Source organism: Pituophis catenifer, unplaced genomic scaffold, assembly GCF_029215685.1.
Source record: "Pituophis catenifer annectens isolate HBS135680 unplaced genomic scaffold, rPitCat1.0.hap2 SCAF_8, whole genome shotgun sequence".
In the NCBI taxonomy this organism is placed as follows: Eukaryota; Metazoa; Chordata; class Lepidosauria; order Squamata; family Colubridae; genus Pituophis; species Pituophis catenifer.
The window spans coordinates 53,295,953-53,312,649 of NW_027256888.1; the positions used below are offsets into that span (position 1 = coordinate 53,295,953).

The following is a 16,697-nucleotide window of genomic DNA, read 5'->3' on the forward strand; positions in this document are numbered from 1 at the left end:
GTGAACGTAATCCTCTACTTTTTATCACCACTGAATTTTGCCCTTCCTTCAATTAACTCTACCCAGACATTTGGAAAAACACTGCTCTATTTTAAAGCAAGAGGCAATGTTATTTCGTCTCACTAAGTTGGATGTCACCCATCAGTAATAAATTGATATTATCAGGTTTTAAGCTCAAATGAGTTCTGCCACCATGAATTAACTAAAACAGATTTTTTTTCTCCTTTATATGGTGTCTCCATTTGGTGCATATTAGTACATATTATTGCCTCATCAGGCACACTCTGAAATATATAAGATCTTATTTGGCTGCCTTTAAGTTGCCCTAATTCATGAATTAATGCCTGTACTATCTTTGTCAGTAAACTCATGCAATCATTTGACTTATGCTCACACTGAGTATGTTCAGTCTTTGAGAGTTAGCACATAAAAGAATCATGGGGATGACGGTAGTTTTTTCTTTGTCTATGTATGGAATTTCTATGGTTTTTAAATTAATGGTGTCTAGGAGGTCTGGTCTCCATCATTTTATTTTCATACTGTTATACTCTTGTTAGACATTAAGCTGTCTGCCAATTTTTCCTCCAATCTTAGCTACATAGACACATTTCTCCTTTCTATATTCATTCTGTTTTGATTATACATTATGTATTCATTCAATATTCATTATATCACTTAAAAAGTGGCAATTGGTTTGAAACTCCAAATAACTAATTTGCTTGTAAGAGCATCCTTTTTAATGTGCTATCAGCAAAGCCTTTGTTATGCCATCTAGGTTTATTTTCTAATTGAACTGAACTGTTATGGGCATTAAGCACAAAACTGTTCCTTGGCTTTGTTTTACACAATGCATAGATTCTGCCATTGTGTTGGATAAACTAACTTTATTACTTTGTTTATATGTGAAACAGAAAATAAGGGGGTCTTCAACAAACCGTAATAATTATTTGTATTCAACTACATTATTGGTCCATCTGCCCCAAATCTCCTTTCCTGAATAGCAGCAATACTCCTAATGGATAGGAATTTCCCTCAAAAGGGTTAGGAAAAGGGTGCTATGAAAGCTTTGCTGTAGACAGATTGAATCAGAATACACAATGGAACCTCATTACTTGTTAATTGATTCTGGGAGATAAAACAAATATTAAAAATGACGAGTACCAAACAAACCATGTGATTTATCACATGACCCTTTGTTTTGGCTTGGAAGAACTTTCTGTTTGCCCCCTTTCTTATGACAGCAGCCTTCCCAGCATGGCCAACTTCCTCTCTGGAGGGAACGGCCTCCACTTCCTCTGGAAGTGACGCTGTCCCCACTTCCTTTTGCAGTGACATTCTTGGCATGGCTGACTTCCTATCTGTTCTCCACAGGTGCCTCCTCTTCCTATTGCAGCAAATCAAGTACCAAACAAAAGATGAGTACTAGGACAATATTTTCATGTCAAAATATTGGCATTGAGTACCAAATTCAACGACTTTTGAAGCAGTTGAGTACTGAGGTAACACTGTATATTTTGATTCTGTATATTATTGATTTAAATGAAGGAATAATCTGTTCTGGTTTTTCATACTATGACTTGCAGTGTATGCAATTAAGCAAAATCCTTGCATTAATAAAGATTTGCTTTTCTTCAATGGAGCTTACCTGACCATCTGTCCCAATGGAGCCGCTGCAGTCAGTTACCAGTTCTGACATATCATAATAACTGATAAATTCCCACAGGCAGGCCTCCAGATTGAGATTACGGTAGAAACGTAAAGTCTTGGCTGATCGTATGCTACTGCTGTATTGGTAGGGTGAAGTTTCTCCAATCACTTCTGGATTCTTGATATCATCTGTGATGAAGCCATGTTTTGTTTCAATTTCATTATAATCCAAGAGATTGGAGCATTTGTGATTGCCTACACGAGTGCCATCCGGGCTCAGTGTCAACTCAAAATTGGACAAAGGTCTGGTTGAGATTACTGGCAACATTCCTGAAATCAGAAATTGCCTATTAGATATTTTATGCACTAATAATAAAAGTAGCTGGGTGATTACATTACATTAACAATGTTACATTCAGAGCATATGTAAGATTCAGATAAGTTTTACAACAGTAATTCAAATTTCAAAGCAGGGTTAACAAAAATGTTTGTAGTTAGTTGCCAAAGGACGTCTAAATCTTTTGTAGGTGAAATATAATGTTTTATGGAACTAAAGTACACTGAAGTAATAGTTATTTCCCATATAAGATAAGATAACCTTTATTGACATTTTTACTGCATTATTCCAATGTATGGTTGTGAAACTTCATATTGTTGTTTTTTTTTTTATTGAAAAAGTTTTCAAATACAAATTTTTTCCCCTTTTTTCCTTCCCCCCTCCTCCCTAACCCCCCCTCGCCACCCATCCCCCCCGTGACTTCTTCACACCAAAAACCTAATTCATAACAGATTACATAATATTTTACCATCGCCTTACTCCCTCCTCTATATACTGACCCTTACTTACTAAAAATATTATTAATAGTGTTACTTTCCCCTTTTACCATACATTTCAAAAAAAAAGCAGTCTGCTATAACATTGTATGATAACTTCTAGTTTAGCATAATATTATTATAACTCCCAATTTAGCAATAATCTGCCCTTTTTGTCCTCCCCAAAACTTATATCTATATATTATTACAACATTTCAAAGCAACCTTCCACTTTAAGACTGTATAATAGATCCTACTTTAACATTTATTCTTTGTGTATATTAATATAACATTTCAAAGCAGCCTTCCCCATAAATCTTAATTTAACATTTATTCAACTCTATCCATTTCCTCCACTACCCTAAATATATCACTTAAACATCCCTTTTCTTAAGCTAATCCATCAGTAGACTAACATATTTCCACCCACTTTCCTACAAAATTATCATGCACAACAATTCTTAATATCTTCAATCCACTGCCCACTCTGCTAATATATATATATATATATGTATATATTCCGTTATTTAAAAAAAAAAGACAATAACTTTAAATTTATAATCCATATAATATCTTCTTTGATGTCTTTCCACTGGATTGTTGAGTCCCTCATCCATAATTGGGTAACGTAGCATCCTGGTGCAACAGTTTGTTCAAAGTCTTCAGTCATCATCTGCCCCCATCAGTAATGAATATCCTCATATATATATAAAAGTAAAAACAACCACCCGAGTGACATTATGATTGTATTCCATATAGTTGTAATTGTGGCTTTCATCAGGATTATTAATTCCCATCATCGTAATGGGTAACAACCAGATCTTCTGCATGCCCCAACGTAGCTCTCTTGCCTTGTAGCTCAGAATAGTTATAATATATTTATCAATACAAGAAAAAAAATCCAAAATAGATAATTCAAATCCGACAGTTTAAGGCTCTTTTCACATCCCAAAATTACGGCATTGCAGAGGTCTGTCACTGTCCTCAGGATGATTTTAACCAATACTTCGCCTCCACTATCTTTTCACATATTCATTCATTTTTTTAAAATCACTGGCTTCACCGTTGCTTAATTTAGAAATTTCTGTTTTTATGAGACCTATTTCTTTTTTTCTTTTCTTTTTGTGGGTTTAATTTCCATCCTGTTTTCCTTTCTACAAGTTGTATATCAACTGATCGGTTTTCATTCTGCTTTATAAGTTGATCTTGTTGGTTTTGTTTTTGTATCTCATATTTCTTTTTTGCCAATTGCATATCAGCTAATTGATTTCCATACTTGTCTTTAACTTGGTGAATCATCACGTTGAAATCAGATGCCGCTTCTCTCATATTTGTAGATAATCCAGCTGGAGTATCGAGAGAATCCAAAGACAATTTGTCTACCGCAACCTCTGTAATTCGATGTTTTCCCTTTATTTCCAACTCCTTCTGCTTATCCTGTATTGTGCCTATAGATGTTAAGTTCATTTTCAAAATTTTTTGATAAAATTCTTCCGCTTTTTCAACAGTATCTAATTGGTATCTTTCTCCTTGATATCTCAATATTATGCCAACTGGGGCATCCCACCTAAATGGAATATTTCTGTATTTTAACTCAGTCACCAGAAAACCAAATTTCTTCCTTTCCATTAACATCTTGGGGGGGAGCTCTTTGTAGATCCATATCTTTCTTCCATACAATTGCAAAGTAGAGTTGAAGGAATTTTGCACAATATTATTCCTAATTTCCTTATCTGTAAAATAAATCACCACATCTCTAGGCAATTGCCTTTGCTTTGCAATCCAGGAGTTTATTCTGTACACTCTGTCAATCCTACAAAACACTTCCTCAGGTTGAACCTTTAAAATCCCAGCCAGAATTTCAGAAGATATTTTCCTTAAATCATCTCTATGATTTTCCTGCAAACCTCTGAGTCTGATCGCATATTCTGTAAAATTGTAATGCACCATTAGGACCTCTCTTTCAATCCGTTGTTGTAAATTTTCTGCATTGCAAGACTTTTGTTCAACCTCCATTTTAGATTTTTCTTCTGAGCTATTGTCTTGAATATTTGTCAAATCATTTTCAATTTTTTGTATTTTATTATCCAAATTGTCCTCAATTTCTTCCACTTTAGACTCTAATAAGTTAGTATTTTCATCCAACTTAGTCATAAATCCTACAAAACCATTAGCCATTTTTATAATCTTTCGATCCAGAATATCAAACTTTAATTGCACTAATTCTTTAATTTCCTGCTTAAATTTTTCAAAGTTCTGATTCACAATCTCATCCCTTCTTACAATCTCCTCCAAAAGAAATTCAATTATATTAAAATCAGTTTTCTGAGACTGGAGCTTTAAAACTTGGTCACGTAATTTGTTAATGGGGGAATCCCCCCCCATTGCTTGTTTGTCCGGCTTTAATGCCATGTTTCAACACAGACAAACTATTTTTTAAAAAAAAAAAGAAAAGAGAGGCAGCAGAGAAAAAAAAAAACTTCTTTCCAACCAAGATCAATATCAAATCTCCAGGAAGAGAAAAAACACAAAAGTAGAGCTTTATTTTCAAGTGTAGCCAAAAATATTTATTCAGCTACTTTGTATCTCAATAAGAAACGGAAGGACTCTCCCTTTCAGCCCCTTCTCAAGCCTCGGCAATCGCCCTTTTTAAAGATTCTTTTTTCCTTTTCCTTTTCCTTCTTCAATAATTGTTATAAAATAAGTGAGATACTTGCAATTCAGGGTCACAGGTCCAGCTCAAATCCCTTCAAATGTAACCAGGAGCATTTATTCTGCTACTTTGTAACTTAATAGGAAACGGAAGGACTTTCTCTTTTCAGCTTCCCTGCTCCAGTTTCGGCAATCGCCATTTTAAAAGGTCTTTTTTACTTTGTTGAATATCCTTTGCGAAATAAGTATTAATACTTGCAATTTAGGGTCACAGGTCCAGATCCAAATCTCATCATCTTTAGTTAATCTGTTAAATATCTTAAGAAGCTTGTCTTCGTAGCCTTGTTCTGCAAAAAGGCAGAAGTCTCCCAACGCCCGGAGCGGGCGGCGAGTGCTATAGGGAGCTTCCTCCGCCCGCCCCCAAGAGTAAAAAAAAAAAACCCCTGGGGGCTACGGAGAGCTCTACCTACACTCACCTGCTCTATCCCACATTTCCTCCTGGAAATGGGGTTTTTCGAGCCGCCTTTGTGCTGTACAGGCGGCTCTTTACAGGCGAAGGGGCTGGCGGTCCCGAGAGACCGTCTGGTGGCTACCCATATTGTTGTTTTTTTTAATTTAAACATGCATATACAAGTCTGTGTTTGTGTGCATATGCATATATATGCATATTAGATTTGAATCCTCAAATCTAAGCATTTGGTGAAACATTATCTAGAATAAAAAATAAAGAATTTTTAAGTCCATGAATTGATTCTAGGAGTTCATGGTCCAACTCCCAAAACCACTCTGCTTATTCCAAGTTTTCTCCATTTCACCACTAAATCTAATAGATTTTCTGTTTCTTATATTTAAGAATAAATATAACATTCTTTCTTTGTTAAGCACGTTAAGCATGAACAAGGATGAGGATAAGTATTAAAAATTGTCTTTGAATCATTGTTTCAAAAATCTGATGACAATTGTGCAGCACTATTTCAGTTGTTCTGGTTTTAGTAGCACATATGTCTGGTACTTACCATCTATATGAGGCATGGTAACCGAAAACTTGATCAGGTTTGGATAGTCAGGATCATCAGGACCTATGTAATGAATTTTGGCTGAAAAAGGCTCTGCTCCAATTGTACCAAGAATACGTGGTTGGCACAGACCTATAGGAAAACAGCTCCATTTATTGATTGATCAATTTAAATCAAGCCACGCCTCTCATTAATGTGACTCTGGGTAACTTACACAATTATGAAAAATAAGTACAGGAAGTTTTTGTCTTATGACCACAATTGAGCCCAAAATTTCCACTGATAAGCAAGCAGTTGTTAAGTGAATTTTGCCTCATTTTACAACCTTTCTCGCCACAGTTGTTAAGTGAATCATTGCAGTTGTTAAGTCAGTAATACGGTTGTAAAGTGAATCTGGCTTCCCAATTGACTTTGCTCATCAGAAGGTCACAAAAGCTGATCACATGAGCCTGGGACACTGCAATTGTCATAAATATGAGCCAGTTGCCAAGTACCCAAATTCTGATCACATGACCATGGAATGCTTTAATGATCATGTCACTTTTTTCAGCGATGAGTCATTTTTTTCAGCGATGCTGCAACTTCTAACAGTCACTAAATGAAATGTTGTAAGTCAAGGACTACCTGTAGTATCCTAATATAATTTTATTTATGCTCATGGTTTGATGCTGATAAATGCTGATTCTGATAATGCTGATGCTGATAAATACCTGATATGAAATTCTGTAAGTCTAAATGCTTTCTCCAAATGTCATTACGTTACTAACATAATCATTGAAGCTCTTGTTGTTTGTGTGTGAATGCATATATGTGTGTGTGTGCATATATATGTGTGTGTACATATAGTTTTTATAGTATATATTGCATTATATACAGTATTATTCTGTATGTGTGTACATTATATATATATATATATATATATATATATATATATATATATATATACAGTATATAAAATCAGACAGAACTAAAATTTAAGAAATGTATAGTTTGATCCTCAATTTTCCAATTTAAGGCATGATACATATCCCTAATAGCAGGCAGCTCACATCTACAACACACATATCACAAATACATGTAAATGACAGATTTGGAAATCCTTTCACAATTGTTTCCCTCACAGGCAAATTGTAGGAAGTATCAGATTACATGCAGACTTAAAGCAACACAGATCCTTTGGATACTATGCAAGCCAACTTTATGTTTTCTTTACATGTATGGAAACAAAAATGTTGTAAGTTTGTTTTCAAATGACATAAATGCAGAGGAACAACCCTAGTCATAAAGCTACTATCTCTATTTTTCACTTGGCTAAATTACACAGGTTCTTAAAGGTATTAATTATAAATTATTTTTCTTTTTTTAAAATTATACTTACTACAATAAATGTATTGAAGTGCAAATGTTGAATGTCATATCTAACTCCCTTTGCTATTAAGTTAATAATTGCTCTTCTAATTGTTCCATCTTTTTCATTACTAAAACAAACATTTCTCGGAAAGAATGTTATATCTGAATAAAAGTGTTCAGAATCACTTAATGGTTTATTAAACTTACCTTTTTGTCTATTTATTACATGGATGGGACTCAACAGTTCTAAGCCCACATCTCCATTGGCCTTGACAGCACGTGCTGCACACTGAACCCTGGAGCCAGCTTGGAAATAGATGGAGTCTAAAGCAATTGACTTGGTGTTAGTGAAGAAAGTATTGGCATCCACTTCACGCATCGGGCTGGTCACACCATCCATGCCGCTTGGGGCACTGACAAGCCAACGATACAAGGTCACTGTGTCATTGATGTTTTCAGCAGCACAAATAGATCCAGTCTTGTCATAATCTGAGTATTTGGGGTTGCATGCCTAAATGGCAAGATGCATACAATATATCCATTTAGTTATGTTTAAATCTTTGCCATGAAAATGCTTAATTAAGATGACATAATAAGATTTTCCTCTCTTTTGGTCTCACTAGTGCAGGGGTGTCAAACTCAAGGCCTGCAGGCCGGATCTGGCCCATGAGGTGGTTCGATCCAGCCTGTGGAGCTGCCCTGGAAGCAGGGAAGGACTGGCCGGCGGTGCCTTGGCCTGGCCCAGGCCAACCGGGTGCATTTTTACCTGCTGGCAACCATCCAGGCTGGAAAGCAGCCAGGCTTAGATTCGCGAGGCCGCTGTGGGGTGTGAGTACAGGGGGCAGGGCCGAGATGGTAGGGCAGCCCTGTGGGTCAGATCTAAGGCTGGATGCAGGAAACAACTGTCCATGGCCCAGGTTCGCTGCTTGCTCACATGCACCAGCTTTGTTTGAGGGTAGGAATGAGATTTGCCCCACAAGGCTGCCCTGGAAACAGTAAGGGACTGGCCATCCCTGCCGGACATCCCCCGAAGAGCGCACAGGAGACTGTGAGTGTGCGGGAGCCAACGGTGTCCAGCAGCAGCCCGCCAGCCGAGACTCTGCAGCATGTGCAGCACAGGTGTGTTTGGCATGCTATGACCGCCAGGCTGGCCCTAAGCAGCAGGCAGAGGCACAGGGGAGGAGGCATGCTATCCGGCCCGTAGAAAGTGCTGGGCGGCTGCCCACCCAATTGCATGCTCCGTCTCACAGTGTCTTTGCTTGCCCGTGGCCACCACAACTGGGCAGTCATCTGGCGCATCTGGCTAGCTGGATTGCGTGCCTCCACCCCATGCATCTACCTTCACCTGCTGCCAGTGCTGCTGCCACGATGCAAAGGGAGGCAGGTAGCAAGGCAGGAGTGGAGCCATCCAACTTAATCTTCTAACTGCGCTGCACATGTGAGATGAGTCTTATGCCTGCCGCCCCACTTGCAAAGGCCCCGGCAAACGGGAAAGGCAGGGAGCTCCCATGCCCAAGAGGCAGCTGGGAGTCTGCAGCCTGTGCAGCACAGGTAGGTCCAAACCCCGTGACCACTGGGCTGATGGTCCAAGCAGCATGTGAAGGCATGTGATCAGGCCTGCCAGATGCCCGGGCAGCCACACAGCCTGCCAGATGCGCAACTGCCTGCTCAATCCCAGTTGCGGTGGCAACGGACAAAGACAGATTGTGGGGTTGTGTTGAGACAGCCCAGCCAATCACCGCCATGCTGCAGCCCCTGCGCACTCTGCCCCCTCCCTCAAAACTCATCCTCCAGCGAGACTTCTTCCTGCCCTTCCCATTGCTGGGGCTGTTGGGGTGGGAGGGGGCAGGAAGCAGCCTCCTCCATGCCCCATTTTGGCTGGCAGAGTGCTGCAGGAGGCCGTCCTCATCCTCCAGCGCCACAGCTGAGCATCATTAAAAATAATAGATGCATCCGACCTTGCCAGTAGCCCCCAGCTTTCTGTGCCAAGCTAAATGGCTGCTCTGGGCCAAGAGCGGCCGAGGAAAGGGGGCAAGGAGGGGGAGACACACATCAAGGGGAGGCAGCCAACATGTCCTTCCCCCCATTTAAGGGTTCTTGGAAGAGTCCAAACTGCAATGGAGAGGGTTGCCACCAAACCCACCGTCCTCTACGGCTGATGAAAGCAGAGCAGAAGAGGTTTAGGTGAGCTGGGGGAGGAGACGGGGGAATGCACTGAGTTCTTATCTGTGAGCATTTTTGAACCAATTAAAATGCAGGTGTCCTTTGAAAATCACACTTCTTTGAATTTTGCTGTGTAGTGTGCCCCTGGAAAGAAAAATGGCTATTAGAAAGGAAGTTGCACAAAACACCCCGTGTGTGGAGGAAATGGCCCTTAGTTAAACTCCTTTACTGTCCTGAAGCTTTTTAAAGGTTTTTTAGCACAACCTTGCAGGTTGAAGTGAGGGAGAAAAGCTGCCTTATGAAAGGGAGAGCTAGGAGCTATAAGAAAGGAAGGCTAGGAAGGATGAGGAGAAAGTAGGTAGAATTTGTGACTCTGTATTTATAATTTCCATTGATAAGGTTGCTCCCCTAACTCAACATTGACCTTGGGGTACCTTCAAGTAAGACAGTACAATACAGTACTTAAAAAAACAAACCAAATACTGTAAACAAAAAATGGCATTATGTAACAGCCAATAATAAATACCAAGTGGCCACATCACTAATTCTATCCCAAAATCTGGAGAAAAACCCATTTAGAAAGAAAATCTACAAGGCTTGTGGCAGGAGTGGGTTCTACTTACCTTTACTACCGGTTCTCAGTGGGGCCGCGCACATGTGCTAGCTTCGCTCGCGTGCGTGCTCTTCTGCGCATGCACAGAAGCATTCTGATGACGTCGGGGTCGGTGGGTGGAGCCTCCTGCTTGTTTTACTACCAATTCTACAGAACTGGTCTGAACCGGGGGCAACCCACCACTGGCTTGTGGTTCATGGCAATCTGATGTTCCAGAGCAATGCTATTCCAGCCTTCAACAGATCACACGATCAGGGATCCACTCCCTGATACCAATGAAAATGCCTCAAAGTCCACCAAAATCCCTCTAGGCTCTGTGTCATTGGAAGGCTGTCAATTCACCTCTTTGCCCATCCTCCACTGCCAATTCAACTTTACTTTCTTGAAATTCAGTGCAATGTAGACCTCCTCAAAATCCATCCAAACTTCTCAAAGCAAAAACAAACCTCCTAAAAAGGCCAAGTGCCCATAAAGTGCCATAAATGACTCTCCCTTCTATTGATATCATGACAAAAAATGGGTTGCTGTTTGACTTGCTGAATGCAGGATCCAGTGTGGAAGGAAAAGTTTTGGCTGACAGGGTTATCAAAGCAAAACATTTGAGCATGCAAGAAGGGGCAGGAAAGGAGAAAGGGAAAGAGGAAAGACAAAGAAAAAGAAAAAGAAGAAAAGATGAGAAGAGAGCAAGGAAGGAAAAATAAGGAAAGAGGGGAAGGAAGAAGAAATTAGAATGAAGAGGGAAGGAAAAAGAAGGGAAGGAAGGAAGGAAGGAAGGAAGGAAGGAAGGAAGGAAGGAAGGAAGGAAGGAAGGAAGGAAGGAAGGAAGGAGATTATGAGAGTGAGGGAGGATCTCAGGGAAGTCCTGCCTTAGCACTTGACACAATAGGTGCCCCCCCCAACACGAGTCCCATGGCCATGCCCACCATAGTCACACCCCTGGCCACCCACACACACCCTGGCCAAGGTCAAACACAACCATGATACGGCCCTCAATGAAATAGAGTTTGACACCCCTGCACTAGAGTATTTAGCAAATTCCTTATTCTTGTTATCACTTCATAAATCTGTTCATCCTAGTTGAGAATTAAGTATTACTGACTCTGGCATTTAAATGTAAAAGCCAAATGCTGTGGAAAGACTTCAGTTTATTAAAGCTTGAATGAAAAAAAGATATTGATATCATATCTATTAGAAAATCAGGGGAAAGTAAGAAATGAAGTATCAGTAGATTATCTAGGAAGTTGCAAGAAGATTTAGATGAAGTTTTAATTCTATGGAGAATGCAAATGTAATATTAAGCAGACCTTCTTATTCCTTCATATCAGTCTCTTTTCTGTGAAATTGGTATTAACATGATTTTTTTCCATAAGCAAAATTTTGAGAGGACGTGAAACAAAAACTATAACTAATGTCCTCCACATTAAACTTTCTATGTCTTTAAATAGATACTGATAATCAAGTAAATGACAGTATGAACTGATAAAATGGAACCTTCCAGAAGCTTAAAAGATTAATCCCAGATATTTTTTCCATCTAGAAGTAGAAAAATTAAGACATTATAACTTGAAAAAAGATGGATCGTACCGTTACACACACAATAGGATATCCATTGGGAGGGTGGGGATTTATTTTGCTTTTGGCAGTGTCATCATACAACAGAAGTGATACAATTTGTGGCACAGCTGGGAAAGTCACATCTGCCATGCTATCCATTTCTTCAATGTATATAATGGCTTTATTCATCTGAATGGAAAAAACATAAACAGTTTCTATCTCTAAATGTAAAGCTTCTGTAACCAGCTACATTATACATAATATATTAAATGTTAAAATTAATCTATCCAGAAATAACAGAATGAAGAATATGAAGATATAAGTTCAAGGAGCATACCATTCAAAATCGATTAATTTTGACACTGAAGTACAAACTATCATGAAGACTTTCTCATAATAAAATATAATAACCAAGAACTAAAATATATGAAACAATTATCAATTTATTCCTTTTCACGATATCTTAAACCTGATTTATGATGTAGGGTCATAAGGCTTGTCTTATGCCACTATTATTCATTCTGAAGGATGAATCTAAAGGTTTACTTTTGTTAGAGGAAAAAATTATTCACTGGACAAAGAGAATCAATAGAACCATTCCATGCCTCTAAAAACATATCAAAAAGGAAACTGCTTTCCATCTTATTTGATAAAAGAAACACCTATGGCTAATTCATCTTGATACATCTTCAGAGGGATCAATCCATATTTGCTAGAAAGATATAGATTCAGATCTAGAATTCAAGCATGCTAGAACTATTTTTCACTGAGAGGCAATTGGATATTATTGGATGGCACCAACACTTATTTTGTCAGCCTAATGGTCAGTCTAAAGGTAGAGATTTTAAATCAAGCCAAAGCATTAAATCTTTCTTAATGCTGAATGCATGGTTGGATTTAATGCTTCTAAACTTTCCAAAGAATAGAAGCAGGTCTGAGCAAAGGCTTTGCTTCCAGTTTGGTCTCCAACAGCAGACTTCTATGAATTCTGAAAAGCTAAGGTTGTTAATGCTTTTGACATTTCTGAATCATCCTCAGCTGAATGCAAAATACAGGGGAAACCACTTGGGTATTTACCTGTGTCTCAGCCACCATATTCTCATCAGGTTTCAAATGCACTGTAAATGCTTCACGCATTTCTCTCACTCCATCATACAAAACTTCAACCTCCACAAAGTGCTCTGTTTCTCCTTCTTTAAATTCAATATCTAAAATGAAAAATAATAAATGAGCAATTTGGGTCATATCTGTGAAATATGAATGTTCATCAGATTTTTGCGCTCATGTTTTGTAGCATTAAAAATATATATAATTTCAGATTTACAAAAAAAATCTTATGCATTAACATTTGCTGCAATGTTCAATTTAGGATCAGATTCTTACCCTCAGACATTGGATTATAATCTTCTCCAGAAGTAGCTGAACCATCTTTAGTATGTATTCTTACAATAGAAACTTTGGAAGTATCTCCAAGTCGCAAGATTGGGATCTTTAAAACTGCAATTTCTCCAGGCTCCTGTGGTTCTTGAATGTTGTATTTCACCTCAGAGAATGTAATCATTGGTTCTGCAAGACAACTGGAAAATGTCAACTTCTCCTTTCAATCAAGGCTAAACTTCAGTATAGCTTTTAAGAATAGTCTGAGACAGAAAAGAAGTCCTAACCAAGAAAATAACATTTTGCTTAATCCGCTCAATTTATTATTTAGCAATGTGATTTGTGTTAAATTTAATTAATGACAAGGCAAGAAAAATGTCATTATGAAAATCAATTGATCAGTTTAAATCATAAAAGGAAGATGATACAGAATTTTCTAAGATTAAACTTTATAAAACACCTAGAAAAGTCCATTGTTTACACTCAGGGTTTAATTTTATTTCAATACATTCTATTTTGTCACTATATGCAATACTAGAGTTGGATGAATATAAATCAAAACTGATTCCCATCACTCTGTGCTGGTGTGAGTTAAATCCCTGAATAGTAGAGCTAGATTATGAATAGTTACTTTCTGAAGCACTATAAGAGCCTCTTTCTTAGACTGTCCAGAGGTACAGAGGTAATGTTAGAAGAAATTATTTATAACATTGAGCAGTTTGTTTTCTGTAACTACATAGGGAAAGTCTGTACCAGAGGGTACACATGAAAAAAAAAAAAGATTTTAAGTAAGTATTAAGAAGAATTTCATAATAGGCTATTAAACAATTGAAAGTTGGTAAACTTTTTTGATGGAAGCAGGGGCTATAATACAAAACCTCCTAGCAGGCATAAAGTATTTGTAAACATGACCAATTTATATTCAGCTATAGTTTTCTCTCCATTCCAGTCTTTTCATTTAGTACTTTATTTTATTCAGTGGAGGAGGAGGGCTAAACATTTCTACATTTTGAAACAGAGGTGTACAGCTTGTACCCCATATTTCACAATATGTTACCTTCAGAAATTGCTCAAAACATGTCACTGCATTGTAATTTTTAAGGTGACAAAAGGGAGAAATTATTGATTACATGTGATTAATGTTTTAAGTACTTTTAATATATTTTTAATTATATTTAATTTCTGAAAAACTCCAATTTAATGCTTTATCTGATACACATTAAAATGTAATGCTCATCCAGAAAAAGATAATAAAACAAAGGGTATTTTATTTTAAACTATTTATTTTATTAGAGGATGTGGTTTAGGGTAATTTTGAAGGAAAACAGCCATTTTACTATTATCTAACAAAAAGTTATTGACCATTTGACTTCTTTTTCATGGCTTTATTTTATATCTTAGAAGCGCTGTCCTTGAATGCAGAGATTAGCAATATATAAATGAATCCTAATTTTCTTACGTATATAATACAGTAACTGTCCAGTTTGATGTCCCTTGAAATAATAATCTAAAGGTCCTCTAATTGAAAGAATAGCAAATAGCTCATCAACCTACTGTCTTCTTCATCCTTAATCTTCACCAGCACTTCTTTTAGCTCCCCAATGGAAGCACCAAATGAAGAAGTACTTTTTGGAGTCCCAAGCACCAGTCTGAACTCTTCCTCCTCTTCATAGATAGCATCATCTTCCAAAACCACAAAACAGGGTTTCTCTATCTCTCCTTTAGGAAGCAAAAAGCCAGGGTAGCTGTTACAGTATATTTTGACTCTTGGTGACTTGGTGGATGTGTCCATTTAGGTTTGTTTGTTTTACAACACTATGAAACCAGTTTTTCATTAACATATTCCAATATGGTTTCTCAATCTTCCCTGGAATTTCCTGGTGGTCCTGAGCCAAATATTGGCCAAATCCAATTGTTTAGTTTTCAAGACCAGCCAGTTCAGCCAAGACTGCAGAATCTACCATTTAAGTTCAGAATCCATATTAAAGAGTAAGGCACTAACATTACATATTATCTTATGTAATCACTGAATACTGGAAATAATCAATCTTGAAAAATTGATTTGTTTCAAGCTTCAGTTCCCCTTAATGATCCAGGTCTCCAATGCATCCAAGTCTCCAATGCAAGGAATTTTTGTCCAAAATATCCATAACAAAATTTATATGCCAATTTTTCCCCTCTAAACTTCATAGGAATAAAAATGATAAATTTAAACAACAATAATAAAAACAGGAAAGCAAAAAGAATCCTTAATAAAATCTGCTTGATCAGGCAGTTGCTACAACTGCTCTGTTCAGACAAAGAGTTTAAAAAATACTTGAGATTCACAAATCTTTTATAGTGATGTTTCTATAACCATTGAGTAATAAAGGCTTAACTAGTTTCTTCATAATGGAAGCAAAATTAATGGATTATGCAGTAACATGAGAATCTATGTTTCTAGCTTTACATTCACTAAACTTTCATGTCTAATTTGTATATGTACAGAATATAGTACTGTATATCTGAATGCAAACACCCCAACACACATACACACGTTAGAAAAATGATTAAAATAGGGCTTGGAGTGACTACATGGTGCCTAAAATTATGAGTATGGTCATATCTTTTATCATTGCAACAAGTTGCTTGCTGGGAAGCTTTTTTATTTAAAAGGAGATCTTACCTGGTAGGAATGTTATTATTGAGTCATCTGTGTTTGGTCTCTCCTCATAGTCCATCATAACCTGGGCAGAGCCTTGGCGAGTGTAGCAGCGGACAGTAGACTTATGATTAACATCTCCACTTCGTGAGATCATAGCTTCTACCTGACCATCTTTTTCATTCACAATGTAGAGAGGTTCCTTAAATTGGACTTTGGGTACTGCAAAAGAAATATGAATTATTCTATTTACATTCCATTGTCATATCCACCTCACTTAAGTTCACCTCTGTACTAATGTAGAGATAATTAGCAGAACTATCAAATTTATAATCAGGGCTGCTCAATTAAGAACTTGTTATATCAAAACAATTGGGGTAACTTGTAAAGGTGACTCACTTATCTGAATATATACTGCTCTATACCCTGTACATAGGCACCCCTTTTATTTTAATTTGTCAGCCAAGACTATATTTTTGTGTTTTTTATATAGTTGATTACCTTATCAATAAATTAGTTACGTTTATACAGTATGATAAATACCTATGGTATGGCATAGGTTCTACCTATGTCATTTATAGATTATGATTAATGAATTAACAGATAAAAAAAACCACTGCATTATATTTATGAATTAGTTGATGGAATTGTTTTGTATAAAGAATTAAAACAAAAACCATAAAAATATGGTAAGTCCTTGAGTTGCAACAGTTCATTTAGTGATTGTTTAGGGGTTAGAATGGCACTGAAAAAAGTGACTTTTGATTGTTTTCCACACTTATGACTATTGCAGCATTCCATTGTCAAGTGATCAAAATTCAGACACTTGGCAACTGACTCTTATTTATGACTGGGAGTTGCAGATTCCCAG

The 16,697-nt window shown here is 37.3% G+C and overlaps 1 protein-coding gene across 1 annotated transcript in view; it reads right to left on the reverse strand.

The window, feature by feature from the left end:
* Positions 1-16,697, reverse strand: part of FREM3 (FRAS1 related extracellular matrix 3) — a 75,445-nt gene that overhangs the window by 11,240 nt on the left and 47,508 nt on the right. The window contains exons 9-16 of the mRNA XM_070948513.1: positions 15,851-16,048; positions 14,740-14,904; positions 13,192-13,374; positions 12,886-13,016; positions 11,839-11,997; positions 7,686-7,989; positions 6,129-6,260; positions 1,646-1,977 (exon numbers count right to left, since the gene is read on the reverse strand). Of these exons, the coding sequence (XP_070804614.1) occupies positions 1,646-1,977; positions 6,129-6,260; positions 7,686-7,989; positions 11,839-11,997; positions 12,886-13,016; positions 13,192-13,374; positions 14,740-14,904; positions 15,851-16,048 (1,604 nt within the window). The remainder of the gene's footprint in view (positions 1-1,645; positions 1,978-6,128; positions 6,261-7,685; positions 7,990-11,838; positions 11,998-12,885; positions 13,017-13,191; positions 13,375-14,739; positions 14,905-15,850; positions 16,049-16,697) is intronic.